This window comes from Psittacula echo (assembly GCF_963264785.1).
Source record: "Psittacula echo genome assembly, chromosome: 1".
Classification (NCBI taxonomy): domain Eukaryota; kingdom Metazoa; phylum Chordata; class Aves; order Psittaciformes; family Psittacidae; genus Psittacula; species Psittacula echo.
In genome coordinates, this window is record NC_137735.1 from 92,471,726 (window position 1) to 92,493,685 (window position 21,960).

The 21,960-nt window shown below is 43.6% G+C and overlaps 1 protein-coding gene across 1 annotated transcript in view; it reads left to right on the plus strand.

Moving 5' to 3' along the window:
• Window positions 1–21,960, plus strand: part of PAH (phenylalanine hydroxylase) — a gene marked incomplete at its 3' end in the record, with an annotated part of 37,373 nt that overhangs the window by 13,579 nt on the left and 1,834 nt on the right. Inside the window, exons 3-11 of the mRNA XM_080613614.1 lie at window positions 2,473–2,656; window positions 9,701–9,789; window positions 11,924–11,991; window positions 14,809–15,005; window positions 15,361–15,496; window positions 16,788–16,857; window positions 18,539–18,595; window positions 19,596–19,691; window positions 19,989–20,122. Coding sequence (XP_080469740.1) covers window positions 2,473–2,656; window positions 9,701–9,789; window positions 11,924–11,991; window positions 14,809–15,005; window positions 15,361–15,496; window positions 16,788–16,857; window positions 18,539–18,595; window positions 19,596–19,691; window positions 19,989–20,122 — 1,031 coding nt within the window. The remainder of the gene's footprint in view (window positions 1–2,472; window positions 2,657–9,700; window positions 9,790–11,923; window positions 11,992–14,808; window positions 15,006–15,360; window positions 15,497–16,787; window positions 16,858–18,538; window positions 18,596–19,595; window positions 19,692–19,988; window positions 20,123–21,960) is intronic.

Sequence of the window (21,960 nt, forward strand, 5' to 3'; positions counted from 1 at the left end):
GGAAGAAGGGGATAACAGCTCCTGAACAGAGGTCCACATTATAGAATCACAGAATCACTGAATGGTTTGGGTTAGAAGGGACCTTACAGATCATCCAGTTCCAACCTCCCTGCCATGGGCACAGGCACCTTCCACTAGACCAGGCTGCACAAAGCCCCGTTCAACCTGGCCTTGAATACTTATCACAGCCTCTGTAAGATCTAGAAAGCCCAGTCAGGATCTGGGACTCCATTCCCTCATGCATTCACACAGAGGCAGAACACAACACCCTGACACATCAGTGCAAGGTGAAGATAAAGCAGTACCTCAGCGTGCCTGAGCTGAGCCTTTGGCAGGAAAAGGTTTTACACCCACTCTCCAGCTCTGTGTGTGGCTGCACAGAGCAGCCGAGCAGCTCTGTGCTCTGGGTACCATCCCCACACTGCCACACTGCTCTCCATGGTGTGGCCACGGCAAAGTGGCTGGCAGCCCCCTGTGCCTGCTCTTTGTCAAAGGCTTTCCAGCCCTGAGTAATCTGGACTTCGAGCTCCAGGCTGCCCTACCTCCCAGCTCCTCACCAAGCAGAGGGTACAATGTGCAGCCTGTTTGTGAAATGGGGCTTCGGAGGCCTAAAACAAATCGTCCTCAGGGCCCAGGACAGTGGCGGCCATTCTCTCCCCCAGACGGCCCCATGAGGACAGCATCTCTCAAGAGCAGCAGTTGGCGAATGCGCTTTTGACCTTTTCAACTTGTTGTGTTGGTATCTAGCCAAACAATTTAAGTACATCTGTAGAGTGCGACACTCAGGAAACAGAGGAATGACATGCATGCTGTTTCCTACAAAGTAATAAACTGCCTTTTGTGGTGGAGTGAATGAGGTCTTTGCCGCTGATGGCCAGATGCCCCCTGCGCTGTGCAAGCACCGAGAGGAGCAAAGAAAACCTTAAGGGGCTTGAGAAGCTCAGACTGGAGGGAGGCACAGAGGAAAAAGCTTCCCTCTTTCTTCCCTGTAGGTCACAAGTAGATCCTCACAGCGTTTCTTCATGGATTAAATTCTGACCCCGCTGCAGCAGGGGTTTGACACTGACATCACCAGGGCCATCATTCCACTCCACGTAGTTTGGGGTCTTAAACCTGAAAGCAGCAAAACAAAAGCTGCTCCAGGGCTGCTGAGCACTGTGTGTCAGCTCCTCTGAATCCTCTGTGGTTGATCCTCCAGCCAAAACTTCCTCCAGGGTTTTGTCTATCCCTCCCAAGAGACAGAAGCCCAGACCTGGCTATGGTGTCCTGTAGCCATCACTCCAGTGTGAGCCTGACAGGAAGGTCAGGTGGTAAAGTCAGCACCAACCAAAATCTGTTTAAAAGGTTTTTCCCAAAAAAAGAAGAAAACAATATTTTCATATTCAAATTACAGTGCTCCAGAAAACATTTGAGTTCACCCAAACTGAGGCAGATTTTCCTGGAGTTGCATTTATGTGACTGGAAAAATAGGATTTTTGGCTACATTGAGATGATTGCATGTCTGAGGTTGAGTACCCACTGGCCATGGACATCAAAACTATAGTTGCCAATAATCCCTTTCTTCAGAGCTTCTCTTCTGGTCAAGAAAGAGATTTGGTGGGTTGGAATTTGAATTTCTGTGCTAAAGAAAATAATTCCTTGCTGTGAGAGTAGTCAGACTCTGGAGCAGTTTCCTAGCAAGGTTGTGGAGTTTCCATCTGTGGAAATACTCAAAACTCATCTGGACGTAGTCCTGAGCACTCTGACCTATCAGACCCTGCCTGAGCAGACTGTTAGGTGATCTCCAGAGGCCCCATCCAACCTCAGCAACTCTGTGATTCTGTGATTTAAAACACCCGTGTTTTTATTTGCAAAACCCTTGGCTGCCTTTTTGGTGCAGATCCATGTTTCCCATTGGATCTCTGCCCAGCACCTGCTCACAGCCCTGGAAACCATGCAGGTGGCTTTGCAGGTGACTGTGCAGTGGCTTGGCAGAAGCTTATCTCACAAGGTGCCCAGCTGCTTGCTTTGCCAGCCTCCTTTCAAGAAACTTATAAATACAGCATTCATTTTCTCATGAGAGGGTTCTCCTCAGGTGAAACACCTACTTCCCGAGTTGATCCTGGGGAGATGTTCTTGTCTACACAGACAAGCTCCCATTATGTACTTGTGGTATTGCAACCACCATTTACAATACAAAGCCTGTTTACAACTTGTAGCCTGCTTCCACCTTTTTCAAAGGTTAGTGTCATGCGTAGTCTTTATGTTGGTGCTCTGCACAAGGGGGAATACCGCATCCTTCTCATTCTTCCTTTTTGTCTCCCTCCCTGTTGTGAAAGTCCTCAGTCCAATGGCCATCAGTGGCAAGACTTTACTTTTGAGTTATTTGTATTGTATAGGAGGAGCTGTTGTCTAACACATTAATTTTAGCTAATATTTATGTCATATTTCTTCCCTCAAACCCTGTGGGACCAAAATCTCTGTTTCTTATAGGAAAAAGGAATAAACTTGACCCACATTGAGTCCCGACCTTCCCGACTCAACAAAGATGAGTATGAATTCTTCATTAATTTGGAAGGCAAGAATGTCCCAGCACTGGACAAGATCATCAAGTCCTTGAGAAATGATATCGGAGCAACAGTTCATGAGCTTTCACGAACAAAGAAGAAGGACACTGGTAAGGATACACTGACAAGGATGACATTGCCAAGGGATGTTTACATAACATGTAAATATTGACTTCTTTTTCCTGTAGCAATGGAGTTCCTTTTGGATCTGTATGGCTATATTTCCCTGCCTCTGACTATTTTGCCTGTGTTGTAAGATTTTTCAGTTGGAGATTTTCTCTCAGGTAAACTGACATGCTCCATCTTTTGTCACGCTTAGTTCTCCTGGGAACTAGTGTTACGGTGTTATGCTGTCATCTGTCTGATTGGCAGCACTCTCAGTCTCCTAAATACAGCATTGTTGTGATAGCTTTTTACACTCCCTGCAGAAGTTATCAGGCATCAAAAAATGACTTGAGTTACAGGCTAAGGGCTCAACTTGTAAACCCCTAAGCAGCAGTGAAGGAAGTTGTAGGTACCTCTATTTTCTGCTCCCAGTCTCTGCCTTATTTTAAATTAGGCAGCATTTATATACACAGCTTTGTGCAAGTCATGCAGGGTGGCAACTTTTGTTCTTGATTCACACCTGCAATATGAAGGAATAACAGGGGTGCAGGTGGGATCCATGCCACCATGTTTAATGCAGATAGATTAGCTTATCAAGCCCAATGACATGTTCCCTGAATCTCTATCATCCCATAGTCTTTGGACCACTGAGCACTGAAAGTCACTGCAGGGCTTGTACACTTTCAGCCTTTTCTTGTGCTCTCCGTACACAAGAACTTTGAAGAAGAGAGTAAACAAGGATCTCTGTGGGATGCACTACATCTGTCTAGTTACTGTCTGCCCTGATTCAAAAAACCCACATAAACCCCATTACAATTTGAAAGGGCAAACAGTTCCAGCGATATTTGCGGTTGCGTACATGGGCTTGGCTTGTAGATGGTAGATCAATTCCTTCGAGAAATCCAGGCCTTATTTTGCCCCCTTTTCCTTCCCACCCTATCCCTGTAATAAATCTGTGTCTGTTCAGTACCCAGTAGAGTAAAGCCTCTACAGTGCCATTTTGTGGAAAAATGTCACCTACTGAAAACTGCCTTTCACCTTACTAAGGAAGGATGGCTCCCTCGAGTCTCTCAGGGAGGTCACCAAAGGAGAGTCCTGGAGACATTTACAATGACTGGTACATTGTGTGACCCAGCTGGGGGGCTGCCCTATCTTGAACACTTCTCCCAGAGAGCACTCAGGTGAAAAGAAGCTGTGTATTAACTTTTAAGTGATACACAGACCCTGTGAACCCAGACTTTACCAGCTTGAAGTGCTGTGAAGTGCTGTCGTAGTGCCCTCCCCCTTGCCAAATATCTTTGAGACCTCACAGATCACTCTGACACAAACTCCGTGGTGTAGTAGAGGCAACAAGAGCCCAGTTCTGTACAAGGTCTGGTACGGAATGGTGGCATCCTCACGGGGCAGAGGGAGGGATTACCGTCCTGTGTTCTCCCTGGGGCTAGCATGCCCTTTTAAATACCTGGATTTACTTTCCAATTTGGCCTCATGGACCCTGGCTGTGGCTGCTGCAGTCTCATCCTCGAGACCCTTGTACCCCTGGGCTGAGATGAGATGAGGGAGGAAAAGTCCCATGGGTGACTGCCCACCCGCTCACTGCTATCCCTCACACCATCCATCTGACTCTCTACTTTTGGGCTTGTGGATGCCCCTCACTCCTGCTATAGTAAGTCTCTGCAATCCACTTTGGTGGAAGCAGGAATAACTCCACATTCCTGTAAGAAATCTCAGGGAGGTCAGTCGTAATTCTGACTTCGGATGGAAATAGGAAAGATTTTGCAAACCATATTCCTAATTCTCAGAAATTTGCTAGAGTTGAGGCTGCTTGCTATAGTAGTGGCTGCCCAGCATCCAGTCTGAGACATGCTTAAATGCCTTTTCAGATAACAGATGTGATTTTAATAGGATTTCAGACTTTAAATACTTTAGGTCTGGATCTTCCTCTTTCTTCCTAGGAACAACATGAAAGGACATTAATACCTTCATGAGATCAGTGCTGGTAATCCTTTTACCGTTTCCTTTGTGTCCTACCCATGACATTATATTTGAAGATGAAAAAGAAGAAGGCAGATACTCTTTGGAGTCAGTTCTCTCCATTCATGAGACGAAGGGACAAAAGGTTGATTAGGTGATTTATGATCACATCAAATCAAAGAGGCTCTCTTTTGGGGACTCTTTTATTTTCAGAAGAAAGCTACAGGGCCTAGTAGGGCTTGACATTACTTTTATTTTTCTGATTATTATTAAAAAGTTCATAATAAACTTTATTAAATAATAAAGTTGTACATAAGCATAGGCTAGAGTCGGATAGAGACACAGCTATAAACAAAGGCCTAGAAAGGCTTGTGAGTGAAATTCTGACCTCACAGAAGTCAAAACTCCCATGATCAGCTGTAGGATTAGGATTTTACTGAATATTACTGTGTTGATCAAAGGCTTTTTGAGCTAGATTATCCTTTCAGTGTGGCAGAAAGGGACTTGATCCCCTTCTGTTTGAGAGGATAACTTGTGTTTGTTTGTTAGTTTCAGTAATTCAGAAATAGTACAAAGTAGGAGCGATTTATTGCCAAGGAAATAGAGGAAGATTGATATTTCTTTTTGCCCTTTCCATTTTTCTTTTCCTTTTTTCTTTCTTTCTTCAATTCCAACTTCTGTCAAGAGTAGTAAGGGTCCAGTCAAACTGAAATCCCCAAAGAGACATATTTTGAAAGGTCAAACAAGCCATGCTTAGGGAATGAACTGTGGGTGGCACATTCTGGGCTGAGACAGCTCTACAAGGGCAGAGTGAGATTGGAGCAGCCTGAGCTGTACAGAGCGTGGTAAGATGCTGTCCTTTATCAGGGATGGCATTAACAAATAGCAGGCCTTGTGGTGCCTTTTAGGTCATCCTGCCTTTCAAATGTATCCTCCAAATCTGGTCATAATCCACAGATGTGTTCTGTGAAATTTTATTCCTAAAACACAGAATGAGAGCAATATATCCACAGGGAGCAAAAGCTCGGAAATATGGTTTATGGGTATATTGTCACACTTCTTTCAGTGGGCAGGTAAAATCCGAGAAGGTTTTCTCCTGGAGGCTGTCCAGGCTCCCATGGGACCAATTCTCCCATTGCTGTCTAAAGATGCTCTCAGCCCTTCCTTGCAAAGGATTAAGTTTGTTGAAGCTCATGATTTGAGATAAAAAACCCAAACTCAAACCGATTTTTCTCAGTTTCCCATAGGAAGAACACGGGTGCCATTCTTGGGGCACTGCTTTGTGGACAGTCAGAGGAAATTTCTGTATTCTTCCCCTTCAGGACAGTTCAGTATTAAGCACATGTGTATGTATGTAACCCTTTATTGGGCAAGGGTTAAATGAATGCCTGTTTTTTTTTTGGTCATTTCAACTGCTTTTAGGGTCTTGTCTCAATTAAACGCAAAATACGATTTTGGTTTCCCTTTGACAGACCCAAATGGTTACAAATACCAGATTTGGCTCAACAGTGTAATTAGCTGAGAGCAGGCCAGCAAAATGACCTAAATTCAAAGGTACCTTTAGAGCTTCAGATGAGATGAGTTAGCAGTCACAGGGCCAGAAGCCTTTTGTAGAGATGGAAAGATTTGTTGTGAAAACAGTGTGTCTCTTCATGGCTGTTTTTGGAAACAAGCTGGGTATCTACAGTTCACTTGGAGCCCATGAATAAAAAGAATTAAATATTATCTTGTTGCAGCATTAGGGAAATGCAGACAATTTATTGCATTTCTGAGACAGGCTGGGAGCTGATGTTCTGTAGGGGCCTTGTTTGCTAGACCCTGAGGCTGACCAAAGCATTTGGGACTGTTTAAAAAAGGACTAAACCTGGGCGTCGAACTGTTATAAATTGCATAGACCTGTCTTTGACCTTCCTCACAACGGTCCGAATGGAGGAGTTCTGCAGAAGTCCTCACTGTCCCTGCTTTGCTGCCTCCTATATAAATGGCTTATTAGCATTCTGCTAAGCATTTGACCCCATGATAATTTGGTCACCACTTGGGTGTCCAGCACGATCCCATAAATGCTGCTGTTTCACTTACAGACAAATCAATATTTATTACTGATCAGCCCACGTTTGCTTCTCAGACCTTCACAGAGGCCCAGTGTTGCAACAGCTTGCCCTGGCAATTCATTAATGGCTGTGCAGACAGACAGCAAGTCTGGCTAACGGGCTGGAGGAGGATGTGGCAAACAAAATATGGGATAGATTCACACAGGGGGTAATTTGATTTGATCTTTTAAATAGTTGCTGGGAGGGCTAAGGACTGCCTCCTGCACACCACAGCTAGGCAAAAGACCCAGTAGCCCTTTTGCACCCTGATCCCTGATGCGAGGGCTGTGTAGGCTTTGTGCAGTGCTCTGGGGCTCTGCTCAGGACCTTTGATTCTTGTTTCCACGAGAGCTGAGAAGACTCAGGACTTTGCAGGACCTGACTTAACATCAGCTATGGTGGTGCGAATAGCACTAAGGACCCCCAGGATTTCCCTTTCACAGCCTGCCCCTTTCTGCAAGCTCAAGCTGGTCTCTTAGCAACTGTCAGTATATGTGGGGAACAGGGAGAAGGCCAGAGATCTGCTGAAAATAGGTCAGGTAACTACAAGGACCGCACACCTAGATGATAAAGTGCTCCTGTGTTGGGTTGAAACAAGACACACATCTCCATACCTAGGATTGACACTGCACCAGCCTGGGAGTCAGTCTGTCCCAGAGTTTATCATGGGCTCTACACCAAGTCCTCTGGAGATCTTGAGAATAAAATGTATTTAATGAAAGTAAGTCACTATTATATATCTATTTTATCCATTGAAGCTGCAATGATTCAAACCCTGCCCACCAAACACCTTTCTGATTCAGGGCAGCAAAACCCCAGAGACATCACTGCTGAAATCCACGGCAGACTTCAGCCCCCACTGATTTTTCTGCATAGCCTGGAACCTTCAGGTCATGATGTGTCCCTGAAAATAGTGGTTATTCACTCTAACACTGTCAAATCCTTTGCTATGGGGCTGTCAGACGGCTTTATTTGCCAGTGTCTAATCCAAAAGTTATCAGTGTGCCTCACCCCAAGCTGATTGTGGTGAGTCTGAAGCACTAAAAAGTGAAGCAGTTCCCCCACCATCACACAAAGTTCAGTGTCAGAGCTGGAGGATAAATCCAGTGCCTGGCTGCCATATAGAAAATTGGGGCAGGATGGCTTGGTGTGCTCACCCATCACATGGTGTGAGTAGTGACTCCTCTCTAGGACTCAAACACACCTTTTTCTACTCTGACTAGTTTAACTCAAGGGGTCGGAGATGCAGGAAGGGTGCTAACAGGAAAGTGAGAGAGTATTTCTGGAGAAACTCTGCAACAGAAGGCATTTTTTGGGACGATCTTCCTGGGACTGCTGCTGCCATCTAGTGACTTGTTCAGGTCTGTTCTGTAGGGCAGGTTTGCTGCTCGGGAAGAAGGAACCAAACCCCACTTCTGCTGGGTGGGAGCACCGGGTTTCCGCAGCCAGGGACCTCTCCACGCTGGCAGCCACCAGATGCCTGCCCTCCCTGCCCTGCCCGAAACAAACTGAGGGCTCCGAGGGGAAGTGTTGGATGGTGGTAGGACAGTAGTAGGCCAGGGAAGGTGGGCACTCTGTGTGGGGCTGAGCTGTGGCAGCCCAAAGCATGCCCTGTAAATGTGATGTTGTTGCTCTGACCCCTCTGTGCAGGTGCCTTGCAGTGCCACAAGTGCCCTCCCTGTTGTTAGACTCAGCACAAAGCAAGGCTGAATAGTCCTGTAAACAGTGATCCTCTTATACTGTAGGTGGTCTGTAAGGTCTGGGATGAGCCCCATCAGCAAAGCACTGCAGGGAACTCATGCAGGAGCTGCTGGCTGGGGACCAGGTTCACTTGGCATAACCCCCAAAATCAAATGGGGAGGTATGGCTGAGTGGCAGTGCTCTCAACTGAGCAGAGAGCCACACAGGGGAATAAGCTCTTTTCCAAGCATTGACTGAACAAGTGACATCCGTCTGTGCAAGAAAGTCACTAAATGAACTGCAAACATGTTACTGATAGACTGCTGAAAGCCTCTGGGCACGGAATTAGCGTTGAAGTTCATGTTGCTGACTTTTACTCAATGTGGGGACCATATGGGACATGACTGCACGCCCTGCGCTTGGGGTACATCCTTAGGTGGAGGTGTTGGCGCCAGGAAGGAGGTCTGACCTGGAATGACTGCCCCATGTACCTCACGAGCTGCGAAGAGTCTCTCCTTGTAGTGCAATTGCCATGAAGACACTTGCCTTCTGCTTTCCCCTATCTGAACACATCGCATCTGTGAAGCTCTGTGGTTCCTCCTTGACCTCCACCTTATGTCCTTCTGTAAGGGGAGGGCCACATGGGCCTTACATGCAGTATAGTCAGTGTGGTGCCATTTCATACCCTGAATTGTGCTCTAAGCAGTGTGTATAGTGAGTTACTAGGCAATAGAGAACTAGACCCAAAATGTCAATTAAATGAATGCATTATTGTATAATGGCTACAGTAATACAATGCCAGTCTGAAGTATCAGGGTGCCATTTATCATTTTGTTCCAGCATCCTAGCTTAAGTGAGGCCACCAAGTAGGTCTTTCTTAGAAAAAGATTTTGGGAGGGTTGAATAATCCTGTACCTTTCTTGTTGTGGGGCTTCTTGCTGTTCCTTTAAAATGGCTGATTCCAGCTACTGTGAAAGGAAGCACACTCTGGAAAAATTCCTGCATTTTGGTAAGCCAAGAAACCAGAATAATAAACAGAAAACCATAAACATTACAAGCCAGCTCTGTGCCAAGAGCTAGACATTCCTGATGCTCTGTATTCTTCCAACAGTGCAAACCGGCCACAAATTCAAGACAACTTTCAGGGTTTGCTCTTGCTTCCTGTTACAGGGAAAGACCACTGCTGCCCAAAGAATTTAGACCTTTGTATATGTATTTATGATGAAAAGAAGTGAAGACCAGAAAGCAGGCCCAAACCAAATAATGAAGAAGCATACCACTCTCAATTTCTTTTCTGTTTTGCAGTGCCATGGTTCCCAAGAAGTATCCAAGAGTTGGACAGGTTTGCCAATCAGATCCTAAGCTATGGAGCAGAACTGGATGCTGATCATCCTGTAAGAAAAAGAGCTTTATGTTTTTAACATGCTTCTAGTTATTGGGACAGATGTTTCTCTCATTTGCACTTGCTCTGCTTTCAGACAAATAGTAGACTAAGTCTCACATGATACAGGACAAGAAGAGTACCACATTTGTAGGGTCAGAATCAGCCCAATCCCTGGTTATGAAGTAAATCAGACTACAAGTTGCTTTAATTTGGGCAAATACCAGGAGAACTTAGTAGTCACCAGAGCACAAGGATACCTCTAGCTTTCCCATGTGGCTCTGACATGGTGACTTTAGACTCATTTTGTGAATCACTAGCAACTTTACAAGCAGTGTATCAGAGCCCAGAGATAAGAAGACTGGTTTTTTTCATCCTTGATTACATATACACATGATTGAACTTAATGCCATGTTACGTGGTTGTTCAGTCTGACACGATTCTTGTATTGTGAGACACAACAAAAGAAAAGGCCCTTGTTTCAAAAAGTTTGTGGTTTAAATGGTAGGGTCAGAAAGTTTTGTTCATTGGTTTAGCTGATAAAAATAAAATATTCAGCATTTTTTCAGCTTTTCCAAATACAAGAACACTTTCTGCCTCTATTCCCTCTCCAAGCAAACAACAACTTATTTTCATTTGTCAAAACACACTGAGTTCCATACAGTGCAACAGAAATTGCTGCTATTAGTTTAATTGAGATAGGGTGATTATAAATAAATTACATGCAGTGCAACAAAAATTGCTGCTATTAGTTTAATTGAGATGGGGTGATTAGTCATTCACTACCTATTGCTTAACTTGAGATGTGTTATGCATCATGTACAATGATTCATGATGTTCAGCGTGGTCATATGAAAGGCAGAATGAAAAGAGATACACTGAGTCAATGGCCCCCTTGTGTGTCGTGCGGGAATAGACCAGGATTGTATTTGAAAAAAGAAACAAAACAAAACAAAAAAGATGTTAAAAAGAATGAAGCATCTCTGCTTCAGTTCCTAGAATTAGTTAGCAGTTTATGCCTTAAAAAGGAAACACAGCTGCTGGGATAAATAGGTGTGACAGTACATAGAGTGCATAAAATAGAAATTAAAGGAGCCTGTGTTTTTATTGGTTAAGTGATATGGGATTTAATCATGAATACCTCTATGCCAGGCTAATCTTGGGCAGCACATTTTTAGGCCACTGGCTGCCCCTTTTTGACTTATACTGCTGGATCTCTACTCCACTTCAGCTGCCTCCTGTACTTGGTTGCAGCTTTGTGGTTGCTCAGTCTAGCTGCGCCGCGCACTACAAAGAGATGCATTCATGAACTGCTGCAGTGCCCAATGAGTTGCTGCTATTTGCCCTGCAGAAGGGTGTCCTAGCTTGGAAGGACGTTTCTCTAATTTTGGTGGTGAAAACACTCCTAGACCTGAGGAAATGTGAGTCTAAATAGGAGGCACACTGGGATAGGAGAATGGTTATCCTAGATGAAGATTTAGAGATTGTATTTCTCATCCTTGCTTTTATTAGTAATTAGCTGAAAAGGTCAAGCTCTCAACCACAAGGTCTATTAGACATTCTCTGTAGCAATTAAATCCCTTCCAGTGGTCGAATTCGTAGTGCAAATAGGGCTTTTTTTTGCCTGGTAAGTGCCTACTGTTCTTCTAACAGTTTGAAAATGAGCACCTCTAAGTGCGGCTCATGCTGAAAATCTGCCAAAGAAGTCTGACTGAGTTGATGAGTGTCTTTCTAATTTGCCTTAACTCTGCTCCTCTAGGTCAGCCCAGCTGTGCCAGGAACTGCAACAAGCTTCCTGAGAAACCAGAAGGACATGGTTATTTGAGTGCCATTAATTCAGTGTTCTGCTCCCGGGGGAGCACCTTGTTGGCACTGTAAAGGAGCATGTTTCTTTTGTTCGTAGCAAGCAGAAGTGAGAAAATGAAAGGACTTGAGGGGCGAGAGGTGCAGGGGGACTGTGGCAGGATGGTTGCTCTGGTGGCTCTGCAGATGGGGAAGGAGCGGAGCTGGGCGGGATGGAGGCAGCTTTCGCACTCTCCTTCCTGCACTTCTTGGACTGCACCACCAATGCTTAGGCTGCTCAGTGAGAGGAAGGTAGTTCACTGTTTGCATTTATATAGGGACTGACCATTGCTGTTTCTCCTTAGGGATTCAAAGACCCTGTGTATCGGGCCCGGAGGAAGGAGTTTGCAGATATTGCCTACAACTACAAACAGTGAGTGCTCAGTGCATGGGCAGAAAGTAAGACCACATCTCCTGCCCTCTTTTAGGGCTCTCACCCTCCTGGCAATATGTATTTTTCCACAACTGTCCTTTTGCTATTGTCAGCTGTAAACCTGCCATGTGTTTAAATCTTCCTGTTCACGCATTTATCCCCAAATTGCAGTAAAACAAAAATAAATTGTTCCAGGCACATGTTCAGAAGAGGACATCGCCTCCCTTCCTTTCCTACAACACCCCTCTTCTCCAGCTTTGTTGTCTAATTAAGCACCAGACTCTGTTGCTACTACAAAGACGAGCTTTGAATAAAGCCATTTCTGATTTTCTCCCCATTAAATCAGGGTTGGAGGAGGAGTGCCTATCATTTACATTAAAGCAGGAGCTGCATACACTATAAAAATAACGAATAAGTTATGGTTCTGATGCTAATCCAGTGCTTGATACTCTACTTTTATCACGTCTGACCCAGCTGCAATCAGCAATTTGGGCTCTCATTTCCTAAGAAAAATAAATGGAGATTATAAATTCAGTTAGAACAGGCTTGCTTGATTGTTTTCAGTGATCAGATCTGGTGGAGATAAAATTCTGTTCCCAGAGTCACTCAAACATTTATATCAGTACTATTGGGCCTCTGTCTTGCTGGGACTGGAAAAATTGTGATTGCAAAGGATAAACTCACATATGTTGTACATTTGGGGCTCCGCTTTTCACAGGACTGCGATGAAAAGATAGTCGCTGAGCCAAAGAGTTAATAATCTAATCTCAAAATGAGAGGCCAAATTGGACTGACTGATGGAAAGTGAAAAAAAGTCAGGTGAAAAAATCAGGAGCCCAGTTTAAAACTAGAAAATTTGGGTAAGGCTTTATGGTCAGATGTGGTTGGATCTAATGCCCATTTATAGGTATCCCATAGAAGATTTATCTTTCCTGCATAATGGGCAGCAAATTCTAGTCTCTAGTTTGCATGCTTTCACCAAATCCTACATAGAAATAAAACAAAACCCATGTTATTTCCTCCCACCCCCCAAGATTAAAATGGAAACCATCTTACGGAGATGAAACCATTATATTCCAAGATATAACTAATTAATATTTATTCTGTTAGCCAGGTACTCAGACACATTGGTAACAGAGCTATACAGACCTGAACCTATGTCCCAAAAGCACCTTTTATGTAAAATTATTGGATTTTTCAACTAGGTCTTTCCGTAACAGAGCAGTAAGTAAGTAGGGTGTCATGCATCTGGGCTTCTGGGGCTTGTGGAAAGAAGGCATGTGTTTTTTGTGACTTTGGGTGTTGATTCCTGAAGGCCTGGATGGATCTGTGATGTCTTTGCCCTGGGTGCTACATCTGGCAGACATTCCTTTCAGGGTCTACTGTGGGGAGGGAGAGGTCAAGGGGGTGTCTCCAGCATGGAGGGACAGAGATGCAAGAGAACTGGGCAGGAGGAGAGGGACATCCAAAGTTATCAGGCTTTGTGGGAAGTATCTGAAAAGGCAAATATGGTTAGCTTGTGAAGGTAATACCCAGCTAGAAAAGTGAATTGGGTTTGTGTTTGCTTGTGTTGTACTCTTCTTGCCACCATTAATTTTACTCTCTTCTGCGCCCCTTCTTCTGTACCTCTTCTGTCCCCTTTCCTCCTGCTGTTTGTCTCTGTACTCAGGCTTTGCTCTTTTGCTTCCTCTTCTGATATATTTACCTGTTAGTTTTGTTGAATGCTTAATTTCCCTTACTTCTCTTCTCTTTGCTTTTAGCTTGCCTCTTCACTCTGCCTTCTGTTGCTTCTAGCCCTGCTGATCCCTGAAGTATTTTAATTGAAATTTGAAAGGTTTCTATGCCATAGCTTCCCCCTATAACCCTGGAAGGTGGTTGAGGATTACCTAGGAGTGCTATAGAAGAACAATCCCCAGCAATCTTCATAATTCAACATGGTGTTTAAAGCTCCACAGATCAAGGAGGGCTGATACAGAGAGACAGTAAATGATGGTGTTCCAGAGGAGCTGCCCTGCGGCTCAAGGAAAAGAAGAGGGAGTGGGAGATGGTGGGGTGTCATCAAGAGTTTAACAATGGGTCTTTGGGGCTTGGAAAGCTCCAGCATTATTCCAGCAGTGATGTTAACCCTATTAAGTTACTTAAAACCCTTTGATTTTTTCAAAGCTGCTGGATTCACCTATGGCCTTATCATTATTGCAAAGGAATTGGCTATTCACAGGAGGCCAAACTACATTGCTTGTGATTGTCTAATTCCTGCTACCTTCAACATAAACTAAGCATATGGAGGCCTGAGGGTGGGATTTGACTCAAAATTGCTCATTATAATTATAAAAAGTCAATCTGGCTGGAATCTGCATCTGTTACAGCATAAAGTACCGATCAGAATTTCTTTGCCCCTCCAAGAAACAGAGTTTTTTGGTTTCCCTGTTGTAACCAAAACAATTAATGTAATGTGTATTAGAGCAAGAAATACAACAGCTGCTCCATATCTAGAAATGCAAATAAACTGAAACCAACAGCCAGCAAATACACTTAGAAGAAGAACTTGCTAAAACAAATAAGCATGTACTTGTTTTCACCACAGTAATGCAAGGTATTGTCTAAAGGCCAGTATCTCAGCTAAGGTCAGTAAGACCTTCCCAGCCTGTGTCTAGGGGCAAGTGAGGCTCCTTTTACACCTGCATGTCAGACCAAAAGCGTCTCCCCTCCTGCACTAACAGCTTACATACCAGTCCATGTAATGGTCCTGAGTATGATGCTGGCGACGTAAGACATTTTCTCTGTTGCTCTTATGGAGTGTATCTATTTTCTTTCCAGTGGCCAACCTATTCCTCAAGTCACCTACACAGAAGAAGAAAGGAAAACTTGGGGCACCGTCTTCAGGGAGCTGAAGAGTCTCTATCCAACTCATGCTTGTTATGAACACAATCACGTGTTCCCACTGCTGGAGAAGTACTGTGGCTACCGGGAGGACAACATTCCCCAGCTTGAAGATGTTTCCAAATTCCTGCAGAGTAAGTTTGCAGCACTTTAAAAAATACCAAAACAAATCAAAGGCCTCAGCTGTCAGTGAGGTGGTGCTTCCAGAGATGGAAAAGTGGTCCCTGTTTTATCACAGGCTCCCCAAGGTGCTTGGGGGAGCACTTAGCCTATGTCGCAGGTCCCTCTCTAAACCTTCCAGGGGAACAATGATACAGATGCTCAGATACTGTGATGGTGGTACATATGGGTAGAAAATTCCCTGCTTTTTCAGAGTTAAAGTCTGTTTAACATAAAGAGAGCAAACAAAACAATTAACAAATTTTTCCACTGTGAGGAGTCTGGATAAGGATAAATCAAACACATGACACCATTCTTTTGTCCCTTCAGCCTGCACTGGATTTCGCCTGCGTCCTGTTGCAGGCTTGCTCTCCTCTCGGGATTTCTTGGCTGGGCTGGCATTCCGAGTATTCCACTCTACACAGTATATTCGCCATGCATCCAAGCCCATGTACACACCAGAGCCGTAAGTACTTTGGCACAGAAAGTGTGTAAAGTTGCAGCAGGCTAAAACCAGGGTCAGCCCAACTGATAATAACCATGTGGAGCTCTGGAGCACTCTTGGGAACAGAGCTAATAGAGAGCAGCCAAATGACTGCTCTCTTCTGAAAACATTTTTTGGAAGATTTCTAGTCTTTTTAACAAGCTTCATCCTCTTCTGCAAGTTCTCTTGGGATGGATGAGACAGTTTAGCTACTGAAGGCATGCTTGTGTGGTGGCTGGGGTGCAAGAGAGAGTAGTGTACAAAGGTATTTAGCACCCAAATAGTGGTGTGAAATCTAGTTCAGGAATGACTCAACATCTTGCATGCAAGCTTCTGGCTGCAAGATAGAGGAAGACCAGATCATCGATCCCTTCTCTTTTTCAGTTTTATGCTGTAATGTTTCTCTCTGTCACTGTCCATTGTTCTTTTCCACGTGCCATTTTCAAAATAGTTTTCTTCCTCTGCTTCATGTTATTGCAATTCTTCCTCCCCTCCCTTACCTTTACTTTGCTTCCTACTTCTTCCCACAGCCTCCTTTCCCTCTCTATTTTTCTATCCCTCATTTTTCTGATTTTCTTCCCTACATCTGCTCACCCCATTCTCATCCTGCACAAAGCCATGCTGAAATGTCTTCCAAAGGCCTGGCCCACCTGGGAACATCTTATTCCTCTCCCCTTTCCCTCTTATGAAATCACTCCTCTGTCTTGCAAAAATCTAGCTGTCTTTAGGTGAGTTCTTCCCCAAATATGCTTGTCAAGCTGCCACTTGTGATGAAAATAGTCTGACCTAAGGAAGGGCAAGTTCCTACCTCTTAGTGGGAGGCTGTGCACCTGAACACGAACTGGAGTTGAGCTCTTGATGTAGATGTGGGCACTATAGTGAATTGTCTTAATAGCCTGAACTTAATCTAAAGAGGTTTCTTGTCCTTGAGACTGAAAAATCCATGTTCTCTTTTGTTGGGTGTTTTCTTTCTGGGCTTTCCTGAGCTGAGCAGGCAGTTGAATGGATGGTTTCCTTCCATAAGCATAAACAAATAATATATCAGCCTCCCTCTGAGGGATGCATGATGGTAGAAGTACTGAAAACCTTGGAGTGTACATGCTTTTCCATCACAAGAATAATTTTGGAACATTTTCCCATGATTCTTGAGCATTATTTGCTGTTAGGAGGAAATGCACTGCATTCTTGATTATGTGCTGATTCTAGGGCATTCATCCAGCATTGCTGGACTTTTACTAATTTAAAGTTATTCATACGTAATGTTTTCCTGCAGTGATATTTGTCACGAGCTGCTAGGACATGTGCCTCTTTTTGCTGATCCCAGTTTTGCTCAATTTTCCCAGGTAAGTTACTCAGCAGTTATAATATTTATATAATTGAACACACCAGGGACTCGGTAATTCAAAGGATGAGCCAAGAACTATGAGTGTTGGGGTGGATTCACCTTTAAGCATACTATTTAAGAGTGGCTGAGACTGATTTATTTATTGTTTGAAGTCTTAACACAGATCGCTTACATGAACTCATTCACTCAAACTCTGAAAGTCTGTCTTCTGTGAGTTGTTTTTTTGCAGGCAGACCCTTTGCAAAGCTATCGTCTAAAAACCCTTTTGTAGATGTTGACCCTGCTGAGCAAAGTTAAATGGCTCATGAGTCAGATGAATTATTGCCCCACCATGCAGCCTAAATGTTAGGGAAAGTGGAGGGTTTTTTTGTTTTCTATTGAAGCCACAGAAGATGCTGAGTAAAGTGAGGAATTGCCTCAGCTGCAAGCATGGGAGAAGGCTGGAGAGGAGCTTTCTCTTTGGTAGTGTTAACATCTTTGGAAAAGAAGCCAAACCTCGGTGAAGGAGTAAACTTTTGGCTGCATCTTACCATGAAAAGACACAAAGAGAGAAGGAGGAGAAAAGGAAAGAAGAAAAAATAAAGACAAAAAAAAATAAGAGGAAGGAAGGAAGGAAGAAGGAGGGAGGGAGGGAAGGAAGGAGGGAAGGAGGGAGGGAGGGAAGGAAGGAAGGAGGGAAGGAAGGAAGGAGGAAATGAGGGAGGGAAGGAAGGAAGGAGGGAAGGAGGGAAGGAAGGAAGGAGGGAAGGAGGGAAGGAGGGAAGGAGGGAAGGAGGGAAGGAAGTAGGGAAGGAGGGAAGGAGGGAAGGAGGGAAGGAAGGAAGGAGGGAAGGAGGGAAGGAGGGAAGGAGGGAAGGAGGGAAGGAGGGAAGGAAGGAAGGAGGGAAGGAGGGAAGGAGGGAAGGAGGGAAGGAGGGAAGGAAGGAAGGAAGGAAGTAGGGAAGGAGGGAAGGAGGGAAGGAAGGAAGGAGGGAAGGAGGGAAGGAGGGAAGGAAGGAAGGAAGGAAGGGCGGGCACTTTGGCTCACTAGGATTTGACATGGTGATGTCTGTTCCCATGCTCTTGGGGTGTGTGTGTGTGTGGTGCTCCAATTTTTGCATTGTGCAGTCCTCACTGGGGCAAACCAAGAAAGGTACTTGGTTATATACAGCCTTTTGTGGCTGTCTTCTGAATCCAGCTATACCTCCTAGGAAAGTCTGCATTAAGTCCAAAGGTATGAATAAGCTCTTTCAAATCATGCCCCATTATTCAGAAAAAATAGCTCATTCAAGACTTTAGGAAAATTCATGCAATCACAGTCCTACAGAACAAAGAGAAATATTTAAGGTGTGTGGGTGTGATTGATTTGCCTCCTTTTGACCATATCATTCTCTCAGATGTGCATTGTATACTTGATCAAAAGCCTGCCAAAGCAAGAGGAGAATTTTATTTGACCTCAATGGGCTTTGTACTGGGCACAAAGGATCATGCCTTGTAAATGACATTTGGACAAGACCCTTTGTTCATTTCTGGAGAGATTTCTGGTTTAAAATTGATGTTGCATGATAGGAACATGTCCTGTAAACATTTGTGTGTGGTAGTAAGCGATGGTAACATTTAAAATGTGAGAAATTACATAAGACAAGACAGGAAGAATGTTTGTAATAAACAGCTTGAAGAATAATGGTTTATTGTTACAGGAAATTGGACTGGCATCTCTGGGAGCTCCGGATGATTTCATCGAAAAACTTGCTACGGTAATTTCATAAATGAGGGTTCAATTTTCCGAAGAAGTGCCCTGTGTATTCTTAATTCTGCTGCCACTGAAGTGACTGATAGAACTCCCATAGAGCTGAATGGAAACAGAGTAAAGCCCATGATTAGAAAACCCCACCCTGAAACAGTTGCATTAAAGAAAAATAGCTTTGGCACTCCTTATGCAAAGTGACAGATCTGATTAAACACAGAAGCCCAGACAAGATTTCCTTCAGCACAAACATATTGGGCAAGAAGAGATTACATGTTACTACATCCCCACAGGAAATTTCAGGAGACAGCTTCAGCAGCTATTCTACCTGCAAGCGTTTCTTCTCTTCTACCCTGCCAGGTAGATAATGTCCTCTGCAGTCAGTGTGGCCCACCTGAATCCTACTCTGTGGCTGCTGAGACCCAGAGTTGCAAACTTCTAATAAAAACAAGGGTATGCCTCTAAGATTAGCGTCCCCAGCACCAACTGACTTGGGCAAAGCATTGCACCATCTTTACTGCTTCTAATACATGAGGTAGTTCTTTTGAGACAAAGCAGGTATCCCTTCAAAATGACAAATGACACCATCTTCATTCAATATTGCACTAACAGCCCATTCCCTCTCTTGCTGTTGCACCTAGATGCCTTCTGTGTGAAACAGGACACAAACTTCTGTCAACTAAGGTTCAAACTTCAGTCAACTAGCCAAAATGAAATTTTATTGCTATAGTTTCATTGTCTCTGCTCTGCTGACAAATATAAGCACAATAAAACACAACTGTGTTTGTCAGGAAACTGAACTGAATCACAGGCACATTGAGTTTAGCACTGTATTCCTTCAGGAGAAGATTTTCAGTCTGTGGGGACATTTACTGTATTTATGTACTTGATATTTGACATATGGCAATATTTTAAATAGAAACGCAAACTCCAAATGTAATCAAATCAATGATGTGCACCTATTCTTTTTGATCAAGGAATCATATGCTTCTGACTAATTTTCTTTTTAGGTTTATTGGTTTACAGTGGAGTTTGGACTATGTAAGGAAGGCGACTCGCTCAAGGCATATGGTGCAGGGCTGCTGTCTTCATTTGGGGAGCTGCAGGTGTGTTCCATAAAACAGCACATTTCTCTTCTGAATGTCTTCAGATCCTTATTTTGCTTCATACTTTGTGCATAGAAGTAGCACAAAATGTCATACTTCACTGAAGAGCTCTAATAAATATGTCAGTGTATACACACACAGGGGACTCATTTCTGCTTCTTTCCTAGTAAGTGACATTATCATTGTATTCCACAGGAGCAACCCTTTCCTGTCTGAAACTGGGTGGTATTCAGGAACTTTATATTTCTTTCTCAGAATTTTTAAACTGAAATATATTTATTACCTTTTTGCTTGTAGTATTGTCTATCAAGTAAGCCTGAGATTCAGCCTCTTGTCCTGGAAAAGACTGCTGTGCAGAAGTACCCTGTTACTGAGTTCCAGCCAATCTACTATGTTGCTGAAAGTTTTAAAGATGCAAAAGAAAAGCTAAGGTAATCCAGTCATTCCAGAGAAGACCCAGTTTTCTGTCCACTGCCAATACAGTGGATCTCATTGCCATAATAAGTCTTAGATTGACAGCAACGTTTTGAGAGACATCAGAAAAAGATGTGCAGTGCTTAAAGAGATGACGCAGTTGCTACGTTATGCATAAAGCCAAGAATTTGTGGTTAGTTTAAGATTTCCTGTATAACCAAAATGCAACAAAAAATTATTACTCCAATAGCAATGATACTAACATTTAGGGTCAAGGCTAACTAACTAATATAGAACAGGTGTCTAATAATATTGCTATAGTTAAAAGTTCTTGTGGAAAAAATATCCTAGTACCTACTTCTTTTCTCTGTCTTTTGTGTCTAAAGTGAATAGTTTTGGTCTTGTGGTGGGGGATAAAGTTCTCAAGTAATCAGCATCTTCAGGTCTTCAGAGCAGGACTGTGATGTTAATTAATGGAGTTTCTTCCTCTCTTTTGTGAGAAGGTGGCTGGTGTGGATGCTTGCTTTCTTTCTCCGCATCCCAAGGTTTCTTCAGGGCCATTTTTATGTTTTCTGACATGCTTTACATCTTGCTTTTTCTACATAGGTCTGCAAATCTGTGTTAATTTACTATTTATGTTAATTTTTTCTTTGTCCTTTTTTCTCCTCAGCTCCTAAGTTTGCTTTGCTGTGAATAACTGACCACTGGGGAGTTGTTGATAGCCTGGGGACCACCAGCATTCTACGCTCATACCTTTAGGGCCTCTGTTATCAGGCCATGCTCCTTTATGGTGCATCATTACTTTAGGGTCAGACTTTGTTCCCTACGTACAGTGTAACTACTTGTGACTCCTGCCTATATGAAAAATATTTTAAAAAGACATTGTAGCACAAAATTATTGAGAATTAAGCAAAACTAAAACAAATTAGGTAATAGCTACATGGTCATTAGACAACTGTTACTAAAGCTAAACAAAACTCCAAGCAAGCCTAGTAACCCCAATCCTGAGGCCTGTGTGGTTACTTTTATACAGAGACTCCAGCTTGTTACCAGCCATGTGTTTACAAGACAATAGGGCTACACAGTAAACCTTTCAGTCATCTGTGACTGAAATACAGATTCAGTTCCAGTTCAACAAGATTTTGAAAAAAATGGTCCAGGTTCAGTTCCGGTTCTTGAAACATGAATGGCTCAGATTGTATTTGGGTTCAGCTTGGGTTCTACCTCACAGCAGTATTTCTATTTCTGTTTAAGAAAACCACCACCATATTTCTGTATGTTAGCCAAGCTGCTGGGGGTTAGCCTTAGTTCACACTCAACAAATTTTTCACACGGAGATGCCACACAGGGACTTGTCCCAGGCCTACAGTGTCTTCTCTCGCTTTCTTTCTCCCATTCACAGATAAACACATACTGACACCTAAGATATTCTGCTGCCTCAGGCTTCCCAGCTCTAAGGTCTTCCTAGCTACCTCCCCTGCTGCTTCCTCAGTCTTCATAAGCCTGCAGCGTCTCCTTCTGCCCTTTTCTCTGGTGCAATACCTGAGAAATATGGGCTTCTCTTCTGGTTTGTGCTATTAATATCCTGCACACAGTTTCTGTCATCTTCTTTGTATACTTTAACTGAAGAGCAAGTTCCCTGAGCAAGTGGAATATGCAGCCTTACTCTGTACAAACTATCTTGGAAATTCTTTTATCTGTTTCAGTGACCAAATTGGAAAAGTGGTTGAACTGAAATAGAGGTCTGCAGGTTGGTCCAGTGCCTCTGTTTGTGGCTTGCACCTGGACTTGTGTGTTTGTGTGTAATAGAAAACCTCCCTGAAAAATTATTCTGAGGCTGACCTAATATATTTCA